General features: G+C 60.4%; 3 protein-coding genes across 7 annotated transcripts; all 3 read right to left on the reverse strand.

Annotated features, from left to right (window-relative positions):
* Positions 1-1,252: 1,252 nt before the first annotated feature.
* PLIN5 (perilipin 5) lies at positions 1,253-8,081 on the reverse strand. 5 transcript variants are annotated; one of them, XM_045545212.1, is made up of 9 exons: positions 8,029-8,081; positions 7,568-7,763; positions 7,211-7,288; positions 6,101-6,296; positions 5,135-5,217; positions 4,394-4,574; positions 3,324-3,523; positions 2,640-2,756; positions 1,253-2,156 (listed from the first exon to the last, which is right to left on the reverse strand). In XM_045545212.1, exons 3-9 carry the CDS (start codon positions 7,265-7,267, stop codon positions 1,638-1,640), a joined length of 1,353 nt encoding a protein of 450 aa, XP_045401168.1. In that variant the 5' UTR covers positions 7,268-7,288; positions 7,568-7,763; positions 8,029-8,081; the 3' UTR covers positions 1,253-1,637. The 5 variants fall into 5 exon arrangements, with proteins under 5 accessions (XP_045401168.1, XP_045401185.1, XP_045401161.1 ...); XM_045545229.1 differs by lacking the exon at positions 6,101-6,296; XM_045545205.1 differs by having other exon boundaries at positions 7,211-7,763.
* A 1,046-nt stretch (positions 8,082-9,127) lies between these two features.
* LRG1 (leucine rich alpha-2-glycoprotein 1) lies at positions 9,128-11,684 on the reverse strand. Its single transcript, XM_045545252.1, has 2 exons — positions 11,543-11,684; positions 9,128-10,506 (listed from the first exon to the last, which is right to left on the reverse strand). Exons 1-2 carry the CDS (start codon positions 11,572-11,574, stop codon positions 9,495-9,497), a joined length of 1,044 nt encoding a protein of 347 aa, XP_045401208.1. The 5' UTR covers positions 11,575-11,684; the 3' UTR covers positions 9,128-9,494.
* A 955-nt stretch (positions 11,685-12,639) lies between these two features.
* Positions 12,640-24,273, reverse strand: SEMA6B (semaphorin 6B). Its single transcript, XM_045545264.1, is given in 18 exon segments — positions 12,640-14,370; positions 14,372-14,559; positions 14,921-14,979; positions 15,075-15,152; positions 15,961-16,107; positions 16,191-16,373; positions 16,672-16,821; positions 17,031-17,162; positions 17,969-18,186; positions 19,502-19,590; positions 20,079-20,198; positions 20,526-20,616; positions 21,309-21,410; positions 21,562-21,624; positions 21,804-21,864; positions 22,855-22,978; positions 23,127-23,276; positions 24,006-24,273. Coding segments are annotated over 18 exon segments (2,877 nt in total). The 5' UTR covers positions 24,193-24,273; the 3' UTR covers positions 12,640-13,635.
* Between the last annotated feature and the right edge of the window lie 1,750 nt (positions 24,274-26,023).

Raw genomic sequence — 26,023 nt, forward strand, 5'->3', positions numbered from 1 at the left:
CCAGGCACGGTGCTGCCCCAGGGCCTTTGCACGGGCTGTGTCCCTCTACCTGGAATACCCTTCAAGGTCTTTCCTCAGATGTCACCTCCTCAGAGAGGCCTTCCTGGATCCCCCCTCCAAATTAAAAATATACACCCCCGATGCCTCACACACCCCACCCCCATTTATTTTTCCTGCATCTACTAATGCTAATGCTCTCACTTTTCTTGGTTATTGTCCATCTTCCCTGCTACACCGTAAACTCCTAGAGGACAGGATATGTTTTGCTTGCTGCTGCGTCTCCAGGGTGGAGAACTGCCTGTCATACAGCAGGTGCTCAGTAAATACTTGTTGAATGAACAAATGAACGGGTGCATGATAGCATCCATGGATGAGGTGTTTACTAGGTAAATGAATGCAGAGGGTTTGAAGAGGCAGGTATCCCGCTGGGGTAGGGTCTGGGAAGGCTCCCTGGAGGAGGGGTATTGGGGTTGGGTCTTGAGTTTGGACAAGATGTGTCCAAGAGACAGGTGGGAGGGTGGGAAGGGCATTCCAGGCAGCCAGCACGGCATGGGCAAAGGCCCAGGGGTGTGGGGACGTGCATGGTTCACTGGGAACACAGCAAAGTGTCTGAGTAGCTGGAGAATGAGGCTGGAAGGTAAAGGACTTGGGTGTTTGGTCTGAGGGCAATGGGGAGCTATAGAGGTTCTGGAGCAGGGGCAGTGAGGCGAATCTGGCCTGTGGGAAGTGGTTGGGGCTCCCACAACTGCCCTCTGGACTGGATCCCAGGGAAACCAGAGGCCACCCTGACCTCACCGTGCCAGGCTGTGGTTTCCCAACACCCCGCCCTGCCACAGGGGAGTCTGAGGGGCAGCTGAGAATGCGGTCAGAGGACGGGAGGGCCCCCATGAGACTGCCCCGTGGCCCTTGTCCTACCTCTGTCTCCCCCATCCTGGCCAGGGCAGCTGGAGAAACCACAGGGAGACCAGCTCCCACAGGTCCTGGCAGGCAGGCCCAAGAGTTGCCCCTTCTGCCTTCTTTCCCCTCCTGTTTGCTCCCTGTAGTTTCCAAGAAATGCTAATTTATACTAAAGTGAGAACAGCTTCTATCTAGGTAGATGCACCTGAGGGGGCACCCAGGTGGGCACCCAGACGGGGTGTCAGGCAAGTCAGGGACACATCATTCCTTCCAAACCTCGAACCCTGGCTTCACGTCCCTTCCCCGTGCACCCTGGGACTGAGACCCACCCGGGTTGGAGGAAAGCCGGGGCCTCTGGATGACACAAAGCGCCTTTATTCTGGGGCACAAACCCTAAAAGGCAAAGGAAGTGGGTCTGGCACAGCGGGCGTCTCTGGGGGGACTCCTCAGTCCCGGATAGTCAAACTAGAGTGGGGAGGAGGGCGGCTCACTTTTCAAAGCCCCAAATAGAAGCCACTGGGCAAAACTTCTGTGTGTTTCTTGGGGGAGTTTCCATCAGCTTCTTGGGATGGGGACGGGACAGAGTGAAGAGCCCAGCTCCGGGCTAAAGTCCCTGCTGTTGTCGGGGCCTCTTTCACTACGTTCAAGGGAGGTCCCCTGCGGCGAAGCCAAGGCGTCGGCCTGGTGCTCATGCCCGGCCACCAGGGGCAGCAGGGACCTCGGCGTGGGAGTGCCCGCGGTCAGAAGTCCAGCTCGGGCATCAGGGTGTGCTTGGTGGGGTGGCTGGGGGGCTCGGGCTCCCCCTCACAGATGTCCCCGTTCCCGTGCTGGGCCTGCCAGGCCCTCTGCTGGGCTGGCCAGTCCAGATGTGCCCAGCGGGGGTCGGGGCTCCCCACGACCTCGTCCACGAGGGCCGCCAGGTTGGGTGGGGGCTCGGGCCGCTCCACTAGGATGGGTGCGAAGGGCCCCACCAGCCAGGGCAGCGGCACGGCCTGCACCACGAGCTCCAGCAGCTCGTCCACGCAGGCGTGCGCTCGGGCCACGCTGCCCCGGCCCTCTGCCAGCGCGGCCGCCGGCACATCCCCGAAGCAGCGGGCGTCTGCGAAGGCGGCCTGCAGGGCGTCCACGCTGCGCCGCACCTCGGCCACCTTCTCCTGGGCGCTGGGGGGCAGGCCCCGCACGCTGGCCTCCAGCGCATCCACTGTGCCTCGCAGCTCCTGGGTCAGGCTGCGCGACAACACCAGCGTCTCCAGCTCTGCCTGCGGGCGAGGGCGGCAGGGACCTCAGTTTCCCCGACGGACACCCGGTGGGACCATCTTCCTGCCTCGATTTCCCCAGTGGACCCACAATGGGGCCATCGACCTGCCTCAGTTTCACCCATGGACACAGAACATGACCCAGCCCTGCCTCAGGCTCCCTCGTGAACACACAATGGGACCCAGCCCTGCCTCAGTTTCCCCAATGGACACCCAGTGGGACCATTGCCCTGCCTCAGTTTCTCCCACCAACACCCAGAGGGACTGTCATCTTGCCTCAGTTTCCTCAATGGACACCCAGTGAGACCAATGCTTTGCCTCAGTTTCCCCCATGGACACCACCCTGGCTGACCTCAGTACTTGGTTTGCCACAGCTTGAGCACGGCCCCCGGCAGCAGGGGGCTGATCTGGAACCCTCGTCCCCCTTCCCTACCCAGGGTGGTGCCAGCCATCACCCCACCTGACTCCCCCCGAGTTCTTGCTCACCTGGCTCCGGCGGCAGCCGTTCTCCAAAGGGTGCTGGCTCCAGTCCCCCCACAGCTTGTGTACCTTCCCGGGGCGGGCCGGGGCAGTGGGGGTCACCCCGCACTGCATGAGGTGGATCTGCAAGGACAGGGACCATGGCCGTCAGGGCTGGAGGATTCGGGAGCAACCCTCACCTGGATCTGACTTCAGTAAACATTTAGGTGATAGAGGCAGGTTGTGCAGGGCTTTGTGAGTTGCAGGGAGGACTTGGGCTTTGACCCGGAAGGAAGTGGGAGCCATGGAGGGCTGTGAGGGCAGAGGAGGAACGGGTCCTGCCTCAGGCGCTCACGGGCCCCCTCTGGTGGCTGCCGTGGGGAGACAGCCCTAAGGTTTGAGGATTCCGACCGGCAAGGGAAGAGAAAGCTCTTTTCTTCTCACCTACTCTAAAAGCTATAAACTCCAGCTCCCACCTCCCCTCCTCCACAAACACCCTCCCTGACTCCCCAGGCAGAGCCGTGACACCTTAGGGCTCCCTGAGGCCCAGGTCACCCCCATCTGCCCCAGCCCTGAACCCCCGCGGCTGAAGGCAGCCGCACCCGGCTCTGCCTCCCCCTTCAGACTAGCACAGGGCCGGGCACTCAGCCGGTGCTCAATGCATGCTGACTGGCCTGCGTGCCGGAGCAGGGGCGGGAAGGGGACTCTCACCAGCTCCAGCGTCTCCTGCAGCTGGGCCAGCGTGTCCTGGGCGCGGTGTTTGCTCTGCCTCAGTTTCCCCAGAGAGTGCTCGTACGCCAGGTGGCGGAGCCGTGCCGACAGAGAGCCCAGACGCACAAAGTAGCCCTGCTGCTTTCTCTGATCCTCCACGGAGCCCACTTCTGGACCCTCAGCCTCGGCTGCCAGCGCCGCTGGAGGGCGGGACAGGGAAGAGGCCGTCAGCATGGCCACCCCCTCCGCATCTGCTCACCAGCCTGGGCAGACAAGTCCACAGCCTCCCAGATTTCCAGTTTTCCTTTACCAGTACCAACCCGGTTCATCTTCCCCAAACCCTAAGATGTAGGCACAGTCATTGGTCCCATTTTACAGAGGAGCAAAACTAAGGCAAACAGAGGTGAAATTCCAGAGGGTGCAAGGGGCAAACCTGGGATTTGAACCCAGGCTGTGCTTAACCATCCTATTAAACAGTCTCCTAAAGAACAGATCACAAGTGCCCGGCACATAGTAGGTGCTTAATCAATGCCTCACTGCCGTTCTACCAAGTTGGGGATAAGTCGACACATTATTCTAATGCTGTAAGTAGGGGTTGAAATTTCACATCAGCTCCAGGGCCAGGCAGGTATCAAAAGTGACCAAGGCAGATTAAGATGTAAAACATCGGGGATTAGTGGCGGGAAAGGAACTGTCTAAAGGGGCGGATCTATTCTGCCGGGGTCTAGTTTTTCAAGACAAGCCAGAAATCAGCATTTGTAGCACAAAATCTCATTGTGAAATGCATGAAAAAAAATTAAATGTTTAAAAGACATTGCATGGGCCAAATAACATTTAGAGGGCCACCAGTTCGAGACCTTGGTCCTCATGTCTACAAGCCCTATATGCCCTCGGGGTCTGGGTGGTCTGATTCCTGGTGGGATATGGGTTGGGGGGCTGCAGAAGTGCCTGGGTGGGGGCTTCATGTTTCCAGCTGATCTGCTGTGTGGCCTTGGGCAAGTCTGAGGCCTCTCTGATCTGTACCATGGGGGCATTGTGACTAGGGTTGGGCAGGGCAGGAACCACCTCACCTAGCTCCTCCTCCGTCATGGGCAGGAAGTGGTCCACCAGCTCCTCAGACTTCTCCAGCACCACGTCCACGGCGTGGCTCACGGAGCGCTTTAGCTCCACGCTCCAACGCCGGCCCCGCCGCGCCAGGCCCACCATGCCTGTGACACTGCTGGCCACCGCGTCCTTGGCTGAGGTCACCACCTGGCGGGAGGGGTGCCGACTCTAGGTGCCACAGGGCTCCAGCTTCATTCTCCCCACCCAGTTCCCTGGGGCTGGGGCTCTAAGACCCCTAGACCTCTTCCTGGCTCTGGGCCTCAGTTTCCCCTCTTTAAAATGATGGAGAGAGGTGAAAATAACCCTTCTCTCACAGGGCTTTTTGAAGGGGTATGGGTTACCAGCGCCTACTGGCACAATATTGGTGGCCATTCTAATCTGGCTGTTATTTTATTTATTTATTTATTTATTGAGACCAGGTCTCACTGTCACCCAGGCTGGAGTGCAGTGGTGTCATCATAGCTCACTGCAGTCTCCAACTCCTGGGCTCAAGCGATCCTCCTGCCGCTGTCTCCCAAGTAGCTGGGACTACAGATGCCACCATGCCCAGCCAACTTTTCTATTTTTTGTAGAGATGGGGTCTTGCTATGTTGCCCAGGCTGGTCTCAAACTCCTGGCCTCAAGCAATCCTCCCGCCTTGGCCTCTCAGAGTGCTGGGATCACAGGCACAAGTCTATAAGTCCCTGTGGTCTGGTCATGCCAGGTACCGTCTCCGAGGGCTGCTGGAGGAAGGGCAGCTTCTCCTGCAGCTTGTCCAGGCCCCTGCAGGCGAGGTCATTCACTGTGGTCACTGAGGGGAGAGAGGCAGACATTCAGAGGGAGACAGGGACACAGTGAGGGACGTAGAGGGAGGGCATGCTAGAGGGAGAGATGGAACAGAAAGGAAGAGAGGAGCCCATGCTTGGGTGCTGGAGAGAGTCACCAGCAGAGGCAGGAAAGCCTCCTGCCACCTCACACGTGGAGAGCCTAGTGAAGCCACGAGGAGGTTGGACAGACGACCACGGGGGCCTCGTAGCATGTGGCTGGCACCTTGCATGGGGCTGGGGGCTCTGGGGGGTGGGCAGGCTGCCAGGCTGCCTCCTCTGCTCCCAGCACCAAGGTGACTCCTCAGCCCTGCCCCCCTTGGATGCCCCAGCAGGCAGGCTCAAGGTCACAGGGGCTGGCTGAGAGAGATGTGGGGGAGGTGCTGGGCTGGGATGCTCAGGTGACCCTCTTCCTCCATCAGACGAGAGAGGCCAAGCATCCTTCTGCCCCTCGCCTGTCACCCCCGCCAGGTTGCAGCCCTGAGCTGGTCACAGGGGTCCATGGAGATGTGGGGACTGCAGAGCTCAGGACAGGCAGAGGCAGGGGCAGAGGGGAGGGAGGCTGGACAGATGGACCCAGGCATGTCAGGCCAACAAATGAGCGACGGGACAGGGAGGGACAGAGGAGAGGACTACCAGTAAACAGGTAAGGGCAAAAGGCAGGGTGATCAGAGTTAAGAGGGACATCCCAGTCAAAGAGATTGCAGAGAGGTGGGATGGGGGCAGGATCGGCAGATGGGACAGGTGGACAGGCTGAGCAGGGACACCTAGTTTAGGAGAATGACCCCAGGCATGCCACACAGATGGACCAAGGGTGAGGGGCAGGGCAGCGGTGCAAGCCACAGCCCCCCGGGACCTGGGGGCACTCACGCTGGGGCTGCAGGTGGTGGAGCAGCGGCTGGGCATGGTCCAGCGCCCGGGTGGTCAGGCTGCACACACAGTGCTCAGCCAGGCGGCAGGCGGAGCCCAGCAGCGGGTGCCTGTCCTTGGTCAGGCTGTAAGCATCGAGGACCGCGGTACACGTGTCCCTGACCAGAGGCAGTGCCACCACGCGCTGTACCACGTTCTGTGGGAAGGGGTGACATCAGAAGGGTCCCCTGGGGAAGGTGGGGGGCTCAAGCCACACCTGAGCCTGCTTCCCCTCTCTGGGCCAGGTGAGGCACGGGAGAGTGTATTGAGCGCCTGACCAATCACAGGCAGTGCAGACGGCCTCAGTGGCTACATGGAATGATACACGTTTACACATTTTGAAATACAGTTGCCCCTTAGCTCGGTGGGGGGCTGGTTCCAGGCCCTCCCTGCCCCCAGTATCCCAAATCCGCACATCCTGCAGGACCTGCGTGTGTGAAAGGTTGGCCCTTTGGATATGCGGGTTTCTCATCCTGTGAATACTGTATTTCTCAATCCATGCTCGGTTGAAAACATTCTGCGTAGACGTGGACCTGTGCAATTTAGACCCCTGCCATTCAAGGCTCAGCTGCGATGTGTCTGTTCGAGGGACCAGGCAGGAGAGTCTCCCTTGTTCGGGTCTGGTTCAGCCACCTCCGGGCTGTGTGAACCTGGGCAAGTGCCTTGGCTTCCCTGTCTAGAAAATGGGTTTCTGGGGTTGCGATGCGGGATTCAAAGAGCCAATGTAAGGGGAACGCTTGAAGTCTGAGTGCTACAGAGTATTGCTGTTATTGCCGCTGTTACCATTATTGTTGCCATTGTTGTTGTTTGAGGTGTCGCAATCGTGGACACAGTGAAAGGTGTAGGGGGAGACCCAGGGATGGCAGAAGGAAAGGGCTGGCTGGGTGTCCTTGGACAGACATCTCCTCCTGGGGCCTCATTACACCCCCCTGGGAAATAACAGGTATACCAGACCCCTCCATGGTCCAAACTGTTCTCAGAATCTGGTTCACCCAGGAAGGATAGGAGTTGGAGGGGACAGTTGGCCTGAAACTGTCCCAGAGAGGACAGTCCCTGCTCCCTTCCCCTCACCTGCTGGTCCTGCTCCTCCCATGGGCTGGGAGCTTGAGCTGCCTCCTCTTCGGACATGTCTGCTGCAAACAGAGTCACCTGGGGGGCAGGACAGAGTGAGGGGGGAACCCTGCACCCCGGCCCTCTGGGCTCACACCCAGGCCTTGGCCCTGCCTGGCTGGGCTCTGTGACTTGAGCAAGTCTCATTCCCTCTTGGAGCCTGTTTCTTCATCTGTGAAATGGGGTGATGTATGGGACAGGGACAGCGCATACACAGTAGGTGTACAATAAAGAGCCCGTGGCAAGGTGGGGTCCCTGTAGTGATTCAAAGCATGGGCTTTGGGGTAAGAAAGACCTGGGTGCAAATCCTGATGTTACCTGCTGTGTGACTTTGGGCCAGCACCTTCACCTCTCTGGTCTGCTTCATCTTTTATGAAACGGGGGAGGCAAGTAGCCCCACGCATGGGGTGGAGGTGGTAGCTGTAGAATCCTGATGAGCCCCACAGTTCGTCTGACAGACAGGGAAACTGAGGCACCCAGGAGGTGCATGCTGGGCCCAAGGTCACTCCGCTGGCTAGGGTTAGAGCCGGGAGCTCGACCTCAGGCCTCAGACAGGCGGCCTGTGTTTCTTCCCCCTGTTGCCACCACGCGCCCTCTGAGCCCTGGTCCCCGCCCAACTGGGTCCTGAGCTTGAGCCAACTGGGCCAAGGGTCTCAACCACCTGCTCCGGCCCGTCGTGCCCCTCCCACGCCGCCAAACCCTCGCCCCGCGACCCGATCCGGGGCTGTCCCCACCCCGAGCGTGTGGGCGCTCCTGGACGCCGCCCGCAGGACACTCACCGGGGCGCGCGCAGCCGCGGACGCAGGTGCCTCCGCGGACCCCAGACTCCGCTCAAGTCTCCGCCCCCCGCTGCCCCCGCCCGCCTTATAACTGCTAGGGGGCGGGGCCTCCGGGAGCTCACCAATGGGGAGAGGCCGTTTGGGGGCGTGCCCAGGGGGCGTCGCTCCAGGCTCCTTTCGCCCTCCCCTTGGACCCGCCCAGCACTCTGCGGTTGCCATAGCAATCCCCGACGGCCGGATGCCAAGCGTTGCGCTACTTTCCTTGGTGAGGTCGGCCCACCTGTCCCCCTCACTGCTGTTGCCGTGGAGACAGAGGAGGGCGATCACAGCCCCCTCCGACTTGCTGAGTGACCTTGGCAAAGTCCCCAATGACTTTATTTTTATTTATTTTTTAAAAATTTGTTTCTTAAGCCAGAAGCTAAGTCAGCCCTTTGGCTCGGATGCCCATTTTACAGACGGGCAAACTGAGGCTCAGAAAGCTTAAACCACTTGCCCCGGGTACCATAGTGAGTGAGGGATCGTATTCAAACCCAGCTCTGCTAGAAAGACCCCCTGGAAGGGGGGGCATGACCCTCCTTCCAGGGGCTGAATAAAACTGGTCGTGTACCCCAACACCCGAGAATCTCCAAACCTGACTGTAGCCCCCACTTGACTATGTCGGCAGGTGGCTCTGGGATCTGAGTTGTGAGAACACAGCCCCCTGGGCTGTTGCCTGTCCCTTCAGCCCCACCCAGCCCCCTCAAGCCTGCCCCGGGCAGGTGCCCCCTTGGAATGTCACAGGCCAGTATGACAAATTATCTGGAGACTTGGGCAATCTGGCTTAATTTAAATCTTGCCCGGGACACGAGTCCTGGCAGAAATCCACTGGTAAAACGACACCCGGGCAATAGGCAGAGTTTTATTTCCAGTTAATTCTTGGGCTGGGGGAAGGGAGAAGAGAAGCCACACAGGGCATCGATCCCAGTGGCCATGCACTGGGGAGCCCACGTTCCACACCCCAGGGCCCGGGTCATGCCTCTTCTCTCCTCCCCCGTCACCCTGGAGTCACAGCAAGTCGACTTTGGAGACACAAGGGACGCAAAAATACCGATTCAGCCAGTTCAGTTTGCAAGTTATTTATTAAACCCCTCAGGTGTGACCACAAGCTAAGTGGGACTCAATCCCAGACCCTGCACTCCGAGAGCCCCCTAAATTGGGGAAGCCACAGAAAAACAACCCCAGGGGGGCCAGGGCTGGTCCAGAGGGAGGGACAGGGAGCTGGGGGAACCCAGAGACCAAGAGAGCAGGGACATGGGCAAAGGCATTCCTGGAAGGGGGCACAGCTTGGGCAAAGGCAGGGAGGTCCGGAAGGCCCACGGTGTGAGACGGGGCCATGGGAAGCCTTGAGTCTCACCAGAAGGTGGGATTATTTGCTAAGTGGGATGCAGTGTCCTGCCAGGCTCCCACCCCCACTCCAGCCCCAGGCCTCATTGGAACCCGGCCACTGCCAGGAGTGTCTGGCCCTTCACGGCTTCAGGTCCAGCGCAGCGCGTGTCATTCTGCGAGAACATCTTGTCTTTTGTGGCTTCAAGCCAGCGATAGAGATCGTTGAGTTTCTGGTCGCAGATCCAGGGGTTCCTGGAGATGTCAAAGCCGTCCTGCATGTCCCGGCCGGGCTGCGCTAGGGGTGCCCAGAGCCCCTCAGGCACGCTGGCCAGCGAGTTATTGGACAGGTCCAGCATGTCCAGCTGCCGCAGGCCTCCGAAGGCGCCAGCCGCCAGCTTGGCCAGCTTGTTGTCGTGCAGGAAAAGGTAGCGCAGATCTGGCTGCGGCTCCAGCAGTTCCTTTCCAAGCACCTGCAATCGGTTGCCCTCCAGGTGCAGCCGTTCCAAACGCAGCGGACCCCTCAGAAGGTCAGGCGGCAAGGTCTCCAGCTGGTTTTCTCCAAGGTCAAGGGTGCGCAGCAGAGTGAAGTTGGCTAGCAGTCCAGCTGGCAGTTTCCGGAGGCGGTTCCCGGACAGGTCCAGAAACCCCAGCGCTTTCAGGCCGTGCAGCCACGAGGCTTCTAGGACTTCCAACTGGTTTTCCTTCAACACCAGGGTTTCCAGGGCGGCCGAGGCCTGGAAGAGCCCCGGTGGTAGCCCGGTCAGGGCATTGCGGGTTAGATCGAGCACCCGCAGCCCTGGCGCGGGAAGCAGGAACTTGGCTGCGAGGCTTTCCAGCCGGTTGCTAGAGAGGTGCAATTCTTGGAGTTTAGAGGCGCCCTGCAGGATGTCGGGGGGCAGCTGTGTCAGGTTGAAGAACTCCACGACCAGGTGGAAGGTGTCGGCTGGGAGGGAGCTGGGGAGTTCAGCAGGCGGGTGGCAGGAGATGGAACTGCCTTTCTCTGACTGGGACACCACGCAGTCTTTGGGGTTTTGGGTGACACCCCGGGCTGAGGCCACAAACACCAGCAGCAATAGCAGGGTTCTAGGAAGATGGGGGTCAAAGCCCCCTGGGCTGCAGGCAATAACAGAAGGTGCTTAATAAGCCAAAGTGAAAATTTACCCCGCTAGGTGAAAATATGCCCAACATCTGCACATCTTTTCCCATCTCCACTGCCACCACCCTGGACTGGGCCACCTTGTTATTTATCTGGACTAGCGCAGTTACTTCCTCTTCCTCACTCGGCTTCCCCCTCACCCCCACAGTTGCCAGATGTGAGAATTCTAATTCCGTTAAATTGAGTTCCTGATCTGCATCCTACCTTTCCCCACCTCTAGCCCAGTCCTGATGGGCTATTGATTATTCACAGTCCAACTTGCTTAGTTTCTTCTGATCTGTTTTGTTTTCTGGGGCAGTTCTTTTCTCACTGGTCTGTTTTGAAGGCAGAGCCAGTGAACTCCTACTCATCCTGCAAAGTGCCAGCTCCCATGCCCCTTTTCCTTGAAGTCTTCTCTTGCCCTTCCCAAGAAGTGCTCTCAGTCCCCATAGCGGAGTCTCAGGCCCTGACCAAACAGCGTTAGGTTATCTGTGTCCAGCGCCATCTTCCTCCAAGTGCTCAGGTGCAAGCCAGGGCACCAGGAGCCAACAGGGGACTCCGAACATGAAAAGTGTGTCCTGCTTTGGGCAGGTCTAGGGTCCAGCAGTTGTCACCGTAAAATGCACCCGTTCTCGTCTAATCTCAGAAGCTAAGCAGGGTCAGGCCTGGTTAGTACTTGGATGGGAGACAGTTGTCACCGTAACCCCCGAAGGCTTGCAGCTTCCCTGGCCCAGTAACATGGGATATCACCTGGAGAGCCTTGGTCACTGGGGCCCCAGCCCTCTGAGAGGGGTCTCCTCCCACTCCCTGCCTGGCCCGTGGCCCACCTGGGCTCCTGCAGGTGTGTCTGTGTGTGTAAGATCAAGTCTGTCTGTCCAGGGTCAGTGTTGGTCTGTTCCAGCCTGCAGGACTGTATCTGCCTGCTGTGACTTTAGTGTGTCAGGCAGAGTGTCTATGTGTCTCTGCATGGCCCGGTGTCCAGGCCTGCCAAGGACAGGGAGAGTGGGAACCTACCTCTGGTGTCGTTGTCCACTCCAAAAGGACATGGTGGCCTGTCTCGTTTCCTTCTAGGCTCTCTTGGCCTGCGGAAGTGGCCTTATACCTGCCTGGGCTGGGATCAGGAGCACCGACCTTGGGGACGTCCCCACCCTCGGCCAGTTCCTGATAGGGGCTAACCCAGAGCCGGGCAGACAAGGGGAGGGGTTAGAATTGCACAATTGCTTCCTGGCAGTTTGTTCCTGCTCACCCCCTTCCTGGCCCCACTTCTAGAGCCAAGTTTTCCTTCCCTTGCTTCCTGTTTCTTAGGGGGCACTCGGGAGTCTCTCTAGCTGTGACCCCACTTCCCCGAACCCAGGATTCAAAGGTCAAGGTTGTAAGGCACTACCCCTGGGGGACAGGACAGCTCTTTGAAAGAGGTACTACTTACAATAAACTAGAACAACGAGGAAACTCATTGAAAAGAACAAAAATGCTCTTGTATTCAATTCACGGCATGTTGTTGTGGTTTTTTTTTTTTTGAGAAAGAGTCTTGCTCTGTCACCCTGGTTAGAGTGCAGTGGTGTCATCCTAGCTCACTGCAGCCTCCAACTTCTGGGCTCAAGTGATCCTCCTGCCTCAGTCTCCCCAGTAGCTGGGACTACAAGCATGTACCACTGCACCCAGCTACTTTTTAAATTTTTCATAGAGATGGGGTCTTGCTATGTTGTCCAGGCTGGTCTGGAATTTCAGGCCTCCAGCGATCCTCCTGCCTCGGCCTCCCAAAGTGCTGGGATTACAAGCGTGAGCCTCTGTGCCCAGCCATCTTGCTTTTTCTTGCACAACTAGCTCAAATCAAGGTTTAATTTGCTTGTATGTTGTTGGTTCATGCCACCCCACCCCCTAGGCTTTGAACTTCCATAAGGGCAGGGCTCTCTGTCCCCACACAGTGCCGGGCACATGGCAGGTACACACTGAATATTTGCTGAAGAAACAAACTGTCCTCCATCCAGACGAAGATGGAGACCCCCCACAACTCTCCGTATGTCCACACCCAGGTCCCCAGAGTTCTGTCTTGCCCTGGTCAACCACCCCGGGCCACCCCCACGAGACAGAGCAGAGCTGGAGCCGTGGGGGCCGGTGGTTGTAAACAGAGTTTATTGATGGGGAGGGGCTGGGGAGGCAAGCTCCAGCGAGGGTCCAGGACTCGGCTGGCCACGTGGCATGCATGGTCAGCTGGAGGTCAAAGGAGGGAGGTCACAAGAGGACGGGTGATATGGGACTCTCTGACCACCCCGGGGCCGTATTTACAGGGGGCCTGCCTGCCTCCACCTCCCCCCAGGCCTCCCCGAGCCCTTTAGACAGCTGTGCCAATGTGACTTCTGGGCAGGTTCTCCCCGACTCCCTGCCTGGAACCCCGGCACTGTCCCCCCTTCCCTCTGCGGGGGGCAGGGGGGTGGTTCAGACTCCTAACCGGCACCTCAGAGGCCCTCGGCCTTGTGGAAGCCCCAGTGTTGGCTCAGCCAACGCCCAGGCCGCTGGGGCCACCCACCACGCTCGCACTTAGACACACACACCGCACGCGTGGCCCACCCGACGCACACGCCCACAGCAGCCCTCGCAGGCACGCACACGCACGCCCCCTCCCGGCCCCTTGCACACAGACACGGCATGCACACGCACACACACCCACACACGCCAGGGGCCTGGGTCCAGGAGAGACCTTTTCCGGGGGGTGGAGGGGACTTGGGTCTGCAGCAGTGGCCCCCCCATCCCCACCCCACCTCCGAGCCCCCGGCCGCCACCCCGAGAACGGAGTTGTGCAATTGGTTAGAAAACTGCAAAAGAAACCAAAAATTGCCAAAGAAACCAAAATCTACGCGCATAAGGTCAACCTCAGATCCATAGCAAATTCTTCCCGCCCACCCACCCCCAAACCATCTCAGCGTCCTGCGGCCCGGGTGGGGGGAGGGCGAGCTCGTTGTGCTTCCGTGTGGCGGAGGGGGCCCCCCACGGGGGGGGCGGGGGGCTTGAGCACCCACTCGGAGCTGGCCCAGGCCTGGCGTCTTTGCGCCTCTCTCGCTCCTGGTTCCCGTGGCTGGCACTGCCAAGGCGTCGGGGGGGGGCCCCGCCTAGGGCACCGGGGGCGCAGTCCTGTCCGCCCCCCCATAGGGGAGGAGGTGGGCCAAGTCCGTGCTGGGCCGGGCGTGGCAGCCACGGTGGCGGTCCCCGGGCCTGCCCTCTCCGCTGTTGAACGTGTGCGTGCGGCGCAGGGCGGCAGCCGGCGGGCCGTGGGGGCCCGGCCTCCGGAGGCTGCCCGTCGGGGGTGGGCTCCAGGGCCGGGGGAGGCTGTCGGCGGCTGAGGTTGGGTCCAAGGGGCCCGTGGGCGCCGACACCACCCGCCGGCGATCCGGGCTGGCGTGGGGCGTGAGCGGGAAGTCGCTGTGGGAGGCACGGCCTGGCCGCGCGGCATAGAGGCGGGCATCGGGGGCCGGGTCACCCGGCGCCGGGGGCTGCTCGGGGGCCCGGGCGGGGGCCAGCAGCAGGAGGGAGGACGAGGCGGAGGCGGAGAGCAGGGCGTGGCCGTGGTCCCAGCCGCGGGGGCCCAGGGCGTGAGGGTGGGGGTGCGGGGTGGGCAGGCGCTTCTGGGGCAGCGGCGTCTGCTCGGGCGTGGGCAGCAGCCCCGAGTCCAGGTCGTGGGGGCCGCCCTGCAGCAGTGTGGCCTTGGCCCAGCCGTTCTGCATGAGGGGCGCCAGCAGCGCCTCGGGGGCACCTCCGGCCCCCCCGGCCCCGCCCCCCCGGGCCCCGGGGCCGGCCCCCCGGCGCTCGCCCAGGCGGCTCACGCTCAGTACGGCCTCGCCACCCCCCGTGGGCCAGGATGGCCTCCTTGTCCTTGCGGCGGGCCAGCTCGCGCCGCTCCCGGAGGCCCACGAACCAGCCCACGCTGAAGCCGGACACCACGGCGCCCACCACGAAGGCCGCCACCGACGACGTCACCAGCAGGTTCACCGACACCAGCCCTGCGCGGTCCTCGGAGAGGCTGGCCCGCAGGAGCCCTGGCAGGGAGGGCCGGTGAGAGGGGCCGGGCCGGGGGCAGTCCAGGGCCCCTCCTCCCACCTCCTCGGGCCTGTCTGCCCTGTGACGTCTCTTTGTCCCCGTCGAAGCCTGTCTGTCCTCCTCACAGCTTCTGTTTGTCTTCTGGGGTCTGTCTGTCCTTCCCCTCCCCCCTCCCTGGGAAGTGGGACCCCTGCCCTTCCAAAGCCCCGGTGGAGTCCAGCCGCCCCACCCCCCTGGTCACAAGTGGCCTAAGGGGGCAAGAGAAGCCCTGAGGACCGGGATTGGGGGTCCCCAGGCCTCTTCCTGCCCCCCCACCACGGGATGGGGGCTCCTAGCCTGACCTCGCCTCCCCCCACTCACCTGTGCAGTCCCCTAAGCCTGAGGTGCTGGCCCCGGACACGTCTTGCTCAAAGGTGGCTCTACCGGGGGGTGGCGGGGAGAGAAGAGGCCCCGTCAGCAGAAATCCCGCCTCAGGTCGGCCGGACACCGTCTGCCCACCTTCTGCTGACCTTACCTGGTGCCGGGGCTGAGGAAGACACAGGAGCCGTCGGGGGCCCAGCCGCAGTAGGGGTCCTGGCTGCCGATACAGTTCCTGGGACAGACAAGGGGACCCTCAGCCGGGGCCACTTGCGCAGCCCCCACCGTGCGCCCTGTTCCAAGCACCCCGCCTTTCTTAGTGACTCCGGGAGTCCTGGTGACGGCAAGTCTTTGTGGGGGGACGATCCACTCCCCACTTGACAGACGAGCCAACGAGGCTCACGGGAGGTAACTTGAGCCCGAGTGGCAGAGCTGGGGTGGGCACCCTGGTGGGCTCGCCCCAGATCTGTGCCCTTCACTCGGTCCTCCAGAGTCATTGTTGCAATGACAGGGGGCCGCGAGGGTCTTCTGTGTGGAGGGAGGGCTCACGTGGAGCCCAGGGGTGCGCCAGCACTGCGCGGGCATCCCAACCTTCCGCCCCCTTTAGAGACAGAAACAGCCGCCTCCCCCAGTCTCCTCCCCACAGCAGCCACCAGAGGGCGCCGGTGAGCATCCGAGTCAGGGCCGGTCCCTCCTCTGCCCACAGCCCTCCATGGCGCCCACCTCCCTCCCAATCAAAGCCCAAGTCCTCCCTGCAGCCCACCAGGCTCTGTACAACCTGCTGTCGTGTTCCCACTCTCCCCTCCTCCCTCTCTCTCCCCCTCCCCCCTCTGCTCTAGTCACACAGGCCTCCTGCCTGTGCCTCCAACACACCAGGTGCAGTCCTGCCCCAGGGCCTTTGCACGGGCTGTGCCTCTGCCCAGTTCATTACTCAACAGCTCAGGATGCTGAGGGGCCCCCGACTCGAACCCGGCTCCCCCTGCTCCCTGCGCTCATCTTTTCCTTGCTTCCCACCCACGGCCAGCACAGGGCGGGCCACTCACTTCATACACCCCGAGTACTGCTGGCAGCGGGCCACGGGCACGCGGACCACGCAGCGGGGAAAGGCCGCCAGCAGGGCCCCGGAGGCCGTATCCAGCTCCAGGCTCAGCAGCCGCTGCCCCGTCTCGCCACCACCGGACCGTCCACACCTGGGGACAAGATGTGAAGCTCAGGGTGCCAGCCTCACCTCTCTGCCCGCTGGTCGCCTCTCCCCGGCTTTGCCTGGACTCACCTGTCTGGCCGGTAGGTCTCGAACTCCTCCAGGAAGACACTGGGCCCAGCAGTCCCTGAGGCACTGGCATTGGGCCGCACGAGGAACTTGAGGACGGTGCCCGCCTCGGAACCCAGGAAGACGACAGTCTGGTTGCCCCAGGGGCCGGCACCCACGTCCACGGCCACGCGTGTCAACTGGTGCCTGGAGGCCAGGGCGGGGCAGGGGTCAGGGTGGCCCCACAGCCGCCACGCCCCACCAAGGCAGGCACGGGCATGGTTACACCGGTGCACACAGACACTGACACGCCAGCACCCGTGAGAGCCACAAAAGTGCGTATGCACGGATGCCAGGCACGTGGGCACACATGCCAGAAACAGAGGACACGTGTGCTCATCACAGACAGAAAGAGCTCTCCCTCTGGCCTGCAATGAGCCCTGTGCCCCCTCCCCGCCACCCTGGCCTGGGCCCTCGTCCCCACCCCGGCCCCTCCAGGACTGACCGCATCAGTGTGCGCACGATCCAGGGCGCGTGGCCCAGGGAGGGCACCGCCTCGTCCATCAGCGGGTGGGTCTTGACGAAGTTGAGGATGTCGTCAGGCAGGGCACTGGAGGCGTTGTACTGCATGCCAGGAGCCGCGCAGCACCCAGGCCTGGGCCGGGGGGATGAGGGGGAGGTCAGCGCGGACTTGGGGGTGGCCTTCACCAAGGGCCCCTGATTCTCCAGGGGGACCCGCTGCCCTGCCCAGAGGGGTCCTCAGTTTTCCGCATCTGCATAATGGGCACAGCCGAGCTCGGCAACAGCTACATAACCACCAGGACCTTATCTGGCCACCTGACCCAGGATGGAGGGGGCTCTCACCGGGGCCGTGGCACCTGATCCTCCGGCACCGGCGTCCAGATGGACTCAGGGGACTTCTGCTCGCGGAAGCGGCCTTCAAACACAGCAGCCACGTGTGTCATGTCAAAGGCGCAGACGGCTGAGCCAGGGATGCTGGGGAGGGGTGTGGATAAGAGAGTTTGGTGAGCCCGGTGGGGGCCTTGGGCAAGCGTACAGGGGACTCCCTGGCCTCAGGTGCCAACAGGTGTTCAGATCCCTGGGCCAGAGATGCCTCTCTCCCTCCGACTCCATATCCTGAGCAGCTCTCAGAGGTCACCTCCCCATTCAGGCCCCCATTGTCACTTGCCTGGGCGTCCAGCCTCCCAGCTGCCACTCTTGCACCCTTAGAACCTGTTACCCATGGGGCTTTCCAAAAATGCAAACCTGATCTCACCCCTCTCTTGCTCCTTACTCTCCCATGGCTCCCTATCGCTCTCAGGATTAAGTCCAGGCTCTGCCCCATGGCCCACAAGGCCCTGCACGACCTGCCCTGTCCTCTCCCTGCCTTTCTCTCCCCACTCTCGCCTCTTCAGCTCACTCTGCTCCAGCCACACGGGCCTCCTTGCTGTTACTTAAACACACCAAGCTCCTTGCAGCCTCAGGACCTTTGCATATACTGTTCCTCCATCTTCCAACACTCTTCCCTCTTTCTCCATCTCACACGCAAAGCCTAGCTCCAACATCCCTTCCCCCAGGGTGCCCTGCCTGCCCCTCTCCCCAAAAGGCAGAGGATGAGGATGTCCCCCAACCATCCCTGTTCTGACCAAAGGGCCTTGGGGGGTTACTGTCTGCTTCATCCCACCCCAGCCTGGGGTTGAGGCCAACTCAGGACCCCGGGGCATGTTTGATGAGTGAATGCGGGACCTCCCCAGCCACGCCCACCAGATGCTCTTGGCTCGCTCCCGTGGGTGTGCGCTGACCTGTTGCTGGGTGTGGAGAAGACGGCAAGGACTACGGGCCGGCCCCCCAGGCTGACCACGCCCGTGACAGCCTGCAGCACGTTGAAGTAGAAGTGGGAGTCGCCAGGCACGGAGCAGTTGAGCCGCGCCTTCAGGAAGGATGTCCACTGCTTCTCCAGCACGCGGGGGGAGCCCCCCACGTCGTTCTTGCACACGCGGGCCACTCGGGACACCACCACCTGGGCATGATGGTGGACAGACGGGGGGACCTGAGTCCATGTCCCGGGAAGACCTGCCCACAGGCCGCACCACCCAGGCCAGGATGGAGGCGTCTGGCCCTGGCGCCGATGGGACCTCTCTGAGCCCCTGCCGCCCCGGCGGGAACGTGGGGATGGCGATGACGATAACCATAGTCACCGCCACCTGGTTCTCACGTCTCTTACACGCCTTCCGGGGGGGTTATGATATCCCCATCACACATATGGGGACACCGAGGCACTAAGAAAGGGATGTGACCGGCCCAAGGTCACACTAGTAGTAAGAGGCAGTCTGTGCCTCACTACTGTCTGGTGCTGGGTGGCTGGGTGGGTGGATGGATGGGTGGATAGATGGGTAGTGGGTGCATGAGTGGGTGGGTGGACAGATGGATGGATGGATGAATGGATGGATAGGTGGATGCATGAGTGGATAGGTGAGTAGATAGATGGACAGATGTGTGGATGGGTGGATGGGTGGATGGATGGGTGGATGGACAGATGGGTAGATGGATGGGTGGGTAGGTGGATGGATGGATAGGTAGGTGTAGGGATGAGTAGATGGATGGGTGGTTGGTGGGTAGTTGGATGGGTGGGTGAGTAGATGGATGGATGGATGGATGGATGGGTGGATGGGAAGGTGGATGGATGCATGGGTAGGTGAGTAGATAGATGGGTGGATGGATGGATGGGTGGGTGGGTGGACAGATGCGTGGATGGATGGGTAGGTGGGTGGATGGGTGGGTGGGTGGACAGATGCATGGATGGATGGGTAGGTGGGTGGATGGGTGGGTGGGTGGACAGATGCATGGATGGATGGGTAGGTGTGTGGATGGGTGGGTAGGTGTGTGGATGGGTGGGTGGGTGGGTGGACAGATGCGTGGATGGATGGGTAGGTAGGTGGATGGATGGATGGGTGGGTGGGTGACGGATAGATGGGTAAATGGGCTGATGGAGCGTGAGTGGGCTGAAGAACAGACAGATGGGTACGCGTGAGGCTGAGCAGGTGAGGGGTGGGCAGTGGATGAGGACGGTAGCTGGGTGGGTACACAGTGGAGGAGCAACAGCCCCAGGCGTCTCTGACCTAAGCTCATGTCCTCCACCAGGGCTGCGTGCACCAAGGCCACTCTGTATGTGCCTTCAGCCTCGGGGCCTGGTCCCAGCTAGAGGGGAGGCCCCGAGGACCAGAGGAGGAGGGTGGGACCCTCCTACCCCAGGTGGAGATTCATGGACCCACCTGGGGCACCCACTTCCCACGATGAGAGCCCCTTCCCTCCATGCCCCACCGCACGGGCCTCACCTTCTCCAGGTAGTTAAACTCCATCGCGATCTCCCGGAAGAAGAAGTACACGTGGCTGCCCCACTCCACCGCGTGGACAAAGTACGGCTCTGCAGGACAGGAGAGGTCAGAACGCAGCCCCTGATATGACGAGGGGGTTCTGGGGCAGAGAACTCATCAGCTTTTACGGTGAAGGGGGGACGTAGGCTGGTTACCCAGGCAAAATGAAATAGACTCAAAGTTTGGGTTATTTTGGGGGTAAAAGGGAGGTCAGAGCTTAAAATCGCCGTATCTACTCCCCACAAATGGCAACATCTACTATTTTTTTGTCACCTTCCTCCCTCGTGTTGAAGAGCCAAGTTCCTGTTATACCCCTGCCATCGTTCCATTTCAGGCTTCCAAAGCCACCCACTTCCAGCAGGTTCTACTTTAGATCCAACTGAAATCATCCCTCTGGCTTTATGTTCAAAGAGGTCAATAGATTCCAAAAATGAGGCAGAAGTCCCCTTGCCAGCTTCCCTGGGACTCTTATTCTGCTGGGGGGACTTGATGAATGCCAGCCCCATCAGGACTGGGCCCACTGCCCTCTGGGCCTCACCTTTGAACCACTTGGAGTCATGTTTCACGGTGCGCAGGGTGGGCCGGTCCCCAAGGCTGCGGTAGATGACAGCGTCGATGGCGAGGAAGTCGGTAACAGTGGCCGTGAAGAGCATCCCGTCTGGATGGGGAGGAGCGGGGAGGCAGGCAGGAGATGAGATTGTAGAGGCCAAGGGCTGGGTGGGTGCAAACTCGATTTTCCAAGCCCAAGCCCTGAGCCCGGGGGAGCCCCGATCCCATCCAAGCCCTGTCCCTGACAAAGCCCCTGACTGTGGCTGAAACTTAATGCCAGCTGAGCCCCAAACCTGGGCTGAGATTCTGCCCATTTCACAGCTGGACAAGTGGTCACCCAGCTGCCTCCTGAATGACCCAGACTCCAAGAGTGGAAAATGCCAGGACCTGTGCAGGGCGGGGGCTGATCAGATACACAGGGGCAGAGATGACTCACCAGAGAACAGGGCGACATTGGCGTGTTTGGGGTCATATGGACAACGAGCCATGCCGCTGATGTTGTCCCCAAGAGGCTGCAGGGTGTCTATCTGCAGGGAGGATGAGTGTTAAGTGACAGATCTCCTGGCTATGCCTGGCAGCCCCTGGCTCCCCTGGTCCCCCACTCCAGGGGGAGTCCTGGCTGTATCATGGATTACTGTGTGATTACAGTACATCAAGTACTGTACAAGGCCATGTACTTGACCTCTCTGGGCCTCAGTTTACTTATCCGTAAATGGGTCTAAGAGTTGTGGCTGGGCAAGGTGGCTCGTGCCTGTAATCCTAGCGCTTTGGGAGGCCAAGGCGGGAGGATGGCTTGAGGCCAGGAGTTTAAGACCAGCCTGGGAAACATAGCAAGACCCCATCTCTACAAAAAACAGAAAAATTAGCAGTGCGTGGTGGTGCGCCTGTATCTACTCGGGAGGCTGAGGCAGAAGGATCGCTTGAGCCCAGGAGTTGGAGTCTGCAGTGAGCTATGATCGTGCCACTCCACTCCAGCCTGGGTGACAGGCTGGTGACCTTATCTCAGAAAGAGAAAAAAAAAGAGTTGATTCTCGTTAGTGTTATAACTGGCTCATTCCTGACCCCTTTGGAAACTGCTGACCCCCCTTGAGCTCAAGGCAGGGAGGGCACAGCCAGCAAGGCTTCCTGCAGAAGGTGACGCCAGCTGGGGAGAGGCCCTGGCCAGGGGAGGGCAGGTGAGCAGAGGCCAGGAGGTTGCACCCAAGCGGCGGGGACTCACACTGTAGTTGGCGCACACCGGGTTGAAGGCGTTGGAGCCGCACACGAAGAGCGTGGACTCGTCGCGAAGTAGCAGCACCTTTACGAAGTTTCGACACTCGCCCTGGCGGGGGACAGGAGGACGTGGGGAGGAGATGTGGGCGTGGGCACGGTGTGGGCGTGGCCTGGGCTGGAGCCGCAGGGGTGTGGCGAAGACGGAGGGTGGAGCCGGGCTTCGGGGGGCGGGGCTGGGGGCGGGGCCAGGGTCCACTCACCTCCTGCTTGCCTTTCATGCGACACACGTCGATGTCGCTGGGGTTAGATCGCCAAGTCAGCTTCTGCGGCGCGCAGAGAGAGCTGGTGAGGGGGCCGCAGGGTCCCCGACAGCCCCAGGAACCCCCCACCCCAACCCCTGGGGCAGGGCTGAATCCACCCGGCTCCCCAGAGCAGCGTGGGGACACCCCACGGTGGGATTCCAGGTCCTGCCCCTCCCCTGCCACCTGCGCCCCTTCCTCACCCGCTGGTAGCGCAGCTCCGTTGATGTGGGGGGCTCCAGCTCCACCCGGTACAGGTTGTCCCTGGCGGGGAGGGGCATAGTTAGTGAGATTGGGGGGGGGCCTCTGCCACCCCTCCCCCTTCCAGTCTGTCCAACAGGTAACAGGTGGGGACACGCCAAAGCCTCTAACACCAGCAACTCCAGTGCTAAGCAAACCCCGCCTAACACTGCCCCAGGCCCCCTCGCACCCCCACCCGCTGCGCGCTCACATGCCCCAGGCCCAGGGGTCTGCACCCAACACGGCCTTACATCAGGTCCCCCTCGCACCCCTAGCCACCCACCAGGCTCCCCGCTCCCCTCCCTGCAGAGGAAACTGCCCTGCTCAAGGTCACTGGTGACCTCGTGCGGTCAAGTCCAGCGGTCACTTCTCCATCCTCATCCTCTCCAAAGCATCTGACCTGGCCGGACCCGCCTCTTCCTGGGAACACCGTCTCATGCAGCCCGCAGACCCCACACTCTCCCGGCTTCCCTCCCACCTCTCTGGGAGCCTCCTGGGTCTGCCCCTGTCACTGTCGTGGGCCCCAGGCTGGTGCCTCCTCCCTCTACCCCCCGCCCCTCCTAGGTGACCTCGATCACTCTGGGGGTTCGAAGTGCCCTCTGCACCCCAACGACACCCACAGTCCCGTCTCCAGGTCTGCAGCCTGGTCCTGCCCCTGAATGTCCCCCACTTCAGGGACCCTTGGGGTCTCACACTCAACACGGCCACTCTGGGCCTGACCAGACCCCCAAACCTGCTCTGAATCTCGGGGGATCAGTCCATAAGTCGGGAGGGTCCCTCATCTTTCCTTCTCCCCATCACAGCCAGACTGGACCAGCCCAACACCCTCGCCGTGGTTCCCAGCGCCCACCTGCCCACCCGCACCCCCACAGCATGTCCTCCCCGCAGCAGCCACCAGAGAGCGCCCGTGAGCACCTGAGTCAGGGCCGGTCCCTCCTCTGCCTACAGCCCTCCATGGCTCCCACCTTCCTTGGGGTCAAAGCCCAAGTCCTGCCCTCGCTGTGCCTCCCATACCTGTCCCCAATGAACAGCGTCCTGTTGACCCGCAGAACTCGCTGGATGTTGAGGTCGTCAGCACCCTCCGTGGGGGTCAGGCGTCCAGGCCCGCTGCCCACGAACACGGGGTAGTGGTTCAGGTCTGGGGGGAGGGCAATGGGAGGGGGTGGCCCGAGGTCATGATCCTTCTAGAGGTGGCTCCTGGCCTGGTGAGCCCCCGGGGGGGTGAGGGGAGGAACAGCAGACCCTCCCACGAGACTCCCCCCCCCCCCCCGCGATCCCCGACTCACAGTCCCTGGGGGCCACACTGAGCGGCGGCGGCTCCTCGGGAAAGAGGCCGTGGGCGCCCCCCAGGAGCAGCAGCAGGAGCAGCAGGGCCGGGCGGGGAGGAGGCGTTCGCGGGGTCAGCATGGCGAGGGCCAGGCAGCGGCAGGTGACACCTGCGGGCGAGGGGGCGGCGGGGTGAGCGGCGCGACCCGCAGTCCCACCTGCTGCCGGCAGAGGGCGCGCGCGAGCCTCCGCCGAGTCCTCCAAGTCCCAGAAAAACTCCCCACTGTTATAATAATAAAAATAACAATAATAACGGCACTAATAATAATAACCGTGCACGGCCCGTACTTATTTAATTACCACAACAACTTTATGGCCACGTGTGAGTGCAAGCCCGGGAAACAAAAGACTTCAAACAAAAATGTGTTAGGTAATCCAAGACTCGTACAATAACAGCTACATCTTAAACCATATATTTAAAAATCCAATCTCGAAACACACATATAAGAATTCTTAGAATTAAAACGCAAAAATCTTACACTCAAAGGCTCAAAAAAAAATACTCAAAGACACTTGGAATTTTATAAACCACGAGCCGGGAGCTCCAGTGCTTTAGAATTACAAACTATTCCAGCTGGCCTGGGGGGGCCTCAGAGGGCTGGGGAGGTCTGGCTTCCTTCCCGAGTTCAGCCTTTCTGTCCTCTGCTTGAATATCTCTGTGACAGGCACCTCACTCCCTCTCTAGGAGGCCTGGTTCCTGCTCTCATTCAAAGTAACTTTGCCCCACCTTCCAGCACCTTCCGGATGTGTGGCATAGAAACCTCCATCCCCCCACCCCGCCCCCAAGCAATAAACAATGAGCAGAATCCCCCCTCTGAGATTCAGCCCGCACCCCCTACCAGAAAGGGGTACAGTCCAGGTCCCGGAAGCCCCAAATGACAATCTCAGCAGCCTCGTCGCTCTGGGAAGTCTTGAGCAACACCCATGCCTCAGTTTCCCCAACTGGGCAGCAGGGACATCTCCCAGCCCTGCCCGGGCCTTGTGGGTCAGGGGTTGCAAGCCTCTGGAGGTGTGATTCGGGAACATGGGCCCCGGAGTGGCTGCCACTGAACACCCAGGGCCAGAAAACAGGAAGGTCTTGCGTAGCCCAACACGGCTTCCTTTATGTGACCCTGAGCTTCCAGGATTTGTGACTCGGAGGATGCCCGGATCCCACGTGTGTTCGGGGCAGGGCTCTGCTTCCTCACTGGTTTCCTTCCCCGCCCCCGAAGCCTCCCGCGGTTCCCAGTGACCCCTGAGTCCACAGCCCCTGACCTTCGACCCCACCGCTGCCTACAGGATCCTCAGGCCACTGGTCCTTGTAGACCCCTCCCCAAGAACCCCTGCCGAGCACCCTGTCTGCCCCCTGCCGTTTTTAAATGTATATGACAAGATATACATAGTGAAGTTTGCCATTTTAACCATTTTTTCAGGGCACAGCTCAGCGGCATTAAGTACATTCGCACTGTTGTGCAACCATCACCACCATCCACTTCCAGAACTTTCTTGCGTTCCCAAACTGACGCTCTGTCCCCATGAAGCACTCACTCCCCACCCCCTCCCCAGCCCCTGGCACCCACCATCCTACTTCCTGTCTCTGGATCTGATGACTCCAGGGACCTCCTGTGAGTGGAGCCACACAGGATTTGTCCTTTTGTGTCTGGCGTCTCTCACTGAGCACGATGTCCTCAATGGCCATCCACGCTGTGGCCTGTGTCAGAGCCTCCTTCCTTCCTTTTTTTTTTTTGATGTTTTATTTGTTTTTTGAGACAGGGTCTCTCTCTGTCACCCAGGCTGGAGTGCAGTGGTGTCATCACTGCTCACTGCAACCTCGAACTCCAGGGCTCAAGTGATCCTCCTGCCTCAGCCTCCTAGGTAGCTGGGACTATAGGCATGTGCCACCAAGCCTGGCTAATTTTTGTAGAGGTGGGGTCTTGCTACATTGCTCAGGCTGGTCTCGAACTCCTGGCCTCCAGTGATCCTCCCGCCTTGGCCCCCCAAAGTGCTAGGATCACAGGTGTGAGCCACAGTGCCCAGGTTCCTTCCTTTTTAAGGCTAAATAATATTCCCGTGTGAGGATGGGCCATGCTGCGTGCATCCACTCATCCATCCACGGACACCTGGGTTGCTTACAACTTTTGGCTATTGTGAACAATGCTGCTACGAACATGGGTGTAAAAATATTTATTTGAGTCCCTGCCTTCAATTCCTTTGTGTGTACACCCAGAAGTAGCATTGCTGGATCAGGCGGTAATTCTATTTTTAATTGTTTCAGGAACTGCCACACTGTTTTCCATAGTGGCTGCGCCATGCCGCATTTCCACCAAGTGCACAAGTGTTCCAGTTTCTCCCCATCCTCACCAGCACCTGTTCTCTCGGTTTTGGGATAGTAGCTATCCCAATGGCTGCAAGCAGGTATGCCTTTTATCCTGCATTTTATCGGAATATTTAACTAAAGAAACTTTAAAACAACAGCTTCCATCCGCCTTGCAGCACTGTGGTTGGGGGAAGGGCGCCAGAGCCAGGCTGCAACGGTTCGAATCCCGGCTCTGCCACCTACATGCTGTGTGACCTTGGACAGATCACTCTTCCTCTCTGGGCCTCAGTTCCGTATCTGTACAATGGGTATGGTAATGGTACTGACCTCACAGTGTGATGAGTAGTATTAAATAGCACAGTGCTGGGCACACGGTAGGTGCTCAGTAAATGCTAACATTATTGCTGTTGGTGGTGGTGGCTTATTAAGTCATAGGGACTGGGCTGGATAATTTCTGGGAATTATTTCATGGAACCCACCAATGGTTCTGTGGGGTTGGTGTGACATTAAGCCCATTTTGCAGACAGGGAAACTGAGGGTTGGATTCTGGGGCTGTAGCCC

This window comes from Lemur catta, chromosome 1 (assembly GCF_020740605.2).
Source record: "Lemur catta isolate mLemCat1 chromosome 1, mLemCat1.pri, whole genome shotgun sequence".
Classification (NCBI taxonomy): domain Eukaryota; kingdom Metazoa; phylum Chordata; class Mammalia; order Primates; family Lemuridae; genus Lemur; species Lemur catta.